General features: G+C 50.4%; 1 protein-coding gene across 2 annotated transcripts in view; it reads left to right on the top strand.

Annotated features, from left to right (window-relative positions):
- Positions 1 to 1417: 1417 nt before the first annotated feature.
- Positions 1418 to 2960, top strand: part of MCF2L (MCF.2 cell line derived transforming sequence like) — a 111959-nt gene continuing 110416 nt past the window's right edge. The window contains exon 1 of one of the 2 annotated variants that reach the window (XM_015587389.2): positions 1418 to 1617. In XM_015587389.2, coding sequence (XP_015442875.1) covers positions 1539 to 1617 — 79 coding nt within the window. In that variant the 5' untranslated portion in view covers positions 1418 to 1538. The remainder of the gene's footprint in view (positions 1618 to 2960) is intronic. The other variant, XM_025045016.1, reaches the window with a different exon arrangement.

The following is a 2960-nucleotide window of genomic DNA, read 5'->3' as shown; positions in this document are numbered from 1 at the left end:
GTCAGAAGCAGGTGGTTATGATGGGGAGAGGTGTGCGAGTGGATTGTGTCTGGCTCATGTGGCCATAGGCACACCTAGGGTTTGCTTCAGCAAGAGGTAGCCTGGGACTTTTGTCCACAGAGAAAGGCTCACTGCCCTGTGGTGACACTTTCCCAAACCCCTCCCTTCATTCGGCTCTACTTTGAACCATACAAAACTGCCGATGTTCGATGGATTTTGATGTTAAAAATTTTTTTAAAGGCAGCCATACTTAGTTTTACCCTACATCTTTCCTGTGTGGTTATTACACACCTTCATTTCATGTTGCAATGATTTGTTTCCAGATCTTGTGTCCCAGACCCATAGCTCTCTGAGGGCAAATGCTGTGTCACCTTCATCTTTTCACCCAGCTCGGTGCCTGACAGTCACCACGCTGGGATGCTGGCACACACATTGTATTGACATGAGCAGCATTTTGAACCTCAGCCATCCCTGGCTTGAATTTCCCAAACCATTCATGAAAATGGGCACTTTTCCTGAAATAGTCCTGTAAGGAAGGACATGCTACCTGTAATGCCAACCACAAAAGGATGGTAAGACCCCTGGGGAAGGAGAGACCCCATCCAGGGCCACGTGTGCACACCCCTGGTTCGTGCACATTCGTGGGACGTGGCAGCCATAGCCGTGCACACGCATGACTTGCATCGTCAGGGCGCTGAGGTGTAGAATGCACACAGTGGCTTGGTGCCAAACATGGTGAGGTCGGAGGGCCCGAGACTGCGGCGCGCGCTTCCCTCGCCGCCTGCGTCCTTGGCAGGCAGGCAGCGCCCTGAGGAGTGGCTGGGCCACCCGAGGACCCACCACGGACCCGCGGACCCACTGACGTGGGGCGGCCTGAGCGGCATGAGGCGGCACGGGCAGGGCGCTCTCGGCTGCTGCAGCCTCTGCACCTGCCCAGGGACAGCAGGAGGTAAAGGGGGGCAGGCAGGTTCGGGACCGCCCAGGCCATCTCCGCAGCTTCTCCTTCCTCTACTGGAGGGAACAGAGATCCTTGGGAGGGGTGAGCTAGGCTGCGCCTCTGAGCGAGGTATCGCTGCGGTCCCAGGTCCCCGCGGGGTGCATGCTTGGGTCAGGCGATCGTTGGGTGCACACACTTGAGTTCCAGGAGACCGGAGTGGGTGCACACACAGGGCTCCCTGGTGACCTTGGAGGTGCACACGCAGGGATTCCAGGTGACCTTGGGGTGCATACGCAGGGCTTCCAGGTGACCGCGAAGTGCACGCGCAGGGCTTCCAGGTGACCGCAGGGGTGCACACGGAGATCCCCGGTGGCCGCGGGAACACGCGGGGCGGGCGGGCTTCCGCTTCCGCTGAGCAGCCCCCACCCCGGCGCAGGGCGCGCCCCTTAGCGGGGCTGGGGACCAATCCCGGGAAGGGAGGCGCTGCCGTGCCCCCCAGCCTCGCAGCTGAGCCCCCTCCCCACTAGCGCTACCCCACCCAGGAAGCACCTTCTGGTGCAGAGGAAAGCAGCTGCAGAGGATCGTTGTGTTCTGCCGGAGGATGAGGTTTTGGCTGAGAAATGAAGAGATGGCCCTGGAAGAAATGGTGCAGAGATTAAATGCGGTTTCCAAGCGCACTGGTAGGAGGAGCTGCTGGCCTTGAATTCTATATTCTTAAGCTTGACATCATGTGTTGAATGCGTCTAATTTTTGTATAACAGCGTTCTTTTTTTTTTTTTTTTCCTAGCAGCGATAACAGAAAAGAGCAGATATGATGAGCATTTATGTAGCAGCTGATAGGTTTCCATGAACGGTCAGCATGATTTTTTTCTGCCTAGGATAGTTAAAATAAATGCAGGTTGGTGACATAGGCTTTCTAGTGGATCTCAGGTTTGTCTATGGAACCGTTTTCTGAAATCTCATGAAACCTGCATTTCAGTTTCATTTTAAACCGTGGCAATGGAAAAAACATAAGGATTTGCGGATTAAAATAATGTGAGCCAAGGGCTTTTTAAGCCTGGGGTAGGGGTGGTGGAGATACTAGAAGCTCATTTTGAGGAGGAAAAAATCCAGATTGATCAAGTGGTTCTTTTCTCCACCAATACAATTTCACCTAAGACAAATGGGTAAAGAGTGGGAGAATGGCATCGTTAGACATTCATTGTCTGTATTAATCAAAAGATTACTTAAAATAAGCTTTGAAGAGCAGTTCAAATGGATTCATTTAGATTTAAGAAAATCCTGAGCTGGTGGTGTCTTGCTGTTGGCTTTCAATCAGTCACATCTGAGTTTTCCTGCTGCATTATGCAGGGGAAAACAGTCAACATTAACTAGTTTTCCTTGAAATGAAGAGGAAGTAATCATAGATCATTAACAGTAAGTTGACAAAATTTTTCTAATATTGCCATGTTATGTTACATACCGTTACTTCGTTGTCTAAACACTTTCCTGAGACATCAGATTTTGTCTGTTATTTGGTTTAGGCGTGGTAGTCTTTCTTTCTTCTCTCTTTCTCTTTTTCAAAAGTGAGAGACCCCAATGGATTTCAAGAGCAGAGCAATAATTAAATCCGCATAAGCATCTATGTTTATGAGACTTTTAGAGACATTCAGTTTTTAATGGTGATTTTCTTGATTAAGGCTCCTGGATTTAGTGTGTATGGGTCAAAAGAAAATAAAGCCATTTTATATCATTCGGTCCTTTATTCTTAGAAAGGTAGCTCCCTTTTTCTGAAGTGCAAGTTGTGTTCTTGCCTGGTGCTGGATTTGGCATGTGACTGAGGTGAAGGGCACGGTGGACCGCAGATTCACAGGAGTATTTCCACTGGCCCTGAAGGGGGAGGGACAGCACTTGTCTGCTCTTCACACCCTCTGCATTGGGCCTGGAGTCAGAATTTCAGAGCGGGAACTGTTCCAAGAGTGATGTCATACCCTAGGTTTTAGGGATGGAGGTTTTCCCTTGAGCGCCAAAAGATGCATGTGCA

The sequence above is a fragment of the Pteropus alecto genome, unplaced genomic scaffold (genome assembly GCF_000325575.1).
Source record: "Pteropus alecto unplaced genomic scaffold, ASM32557v1 scaffold13, whole genome shotgun sequence".
Classification (NCBI taxonomy): Eukaryota; Metazoa; Chordata; class Mammalia; order Chiroptera; family Pteropodidae; genus Pteropus; species Pteropus alecto.
This window is presented reverse-complemented; position numbering and strand designations above follow the sequence as displayed.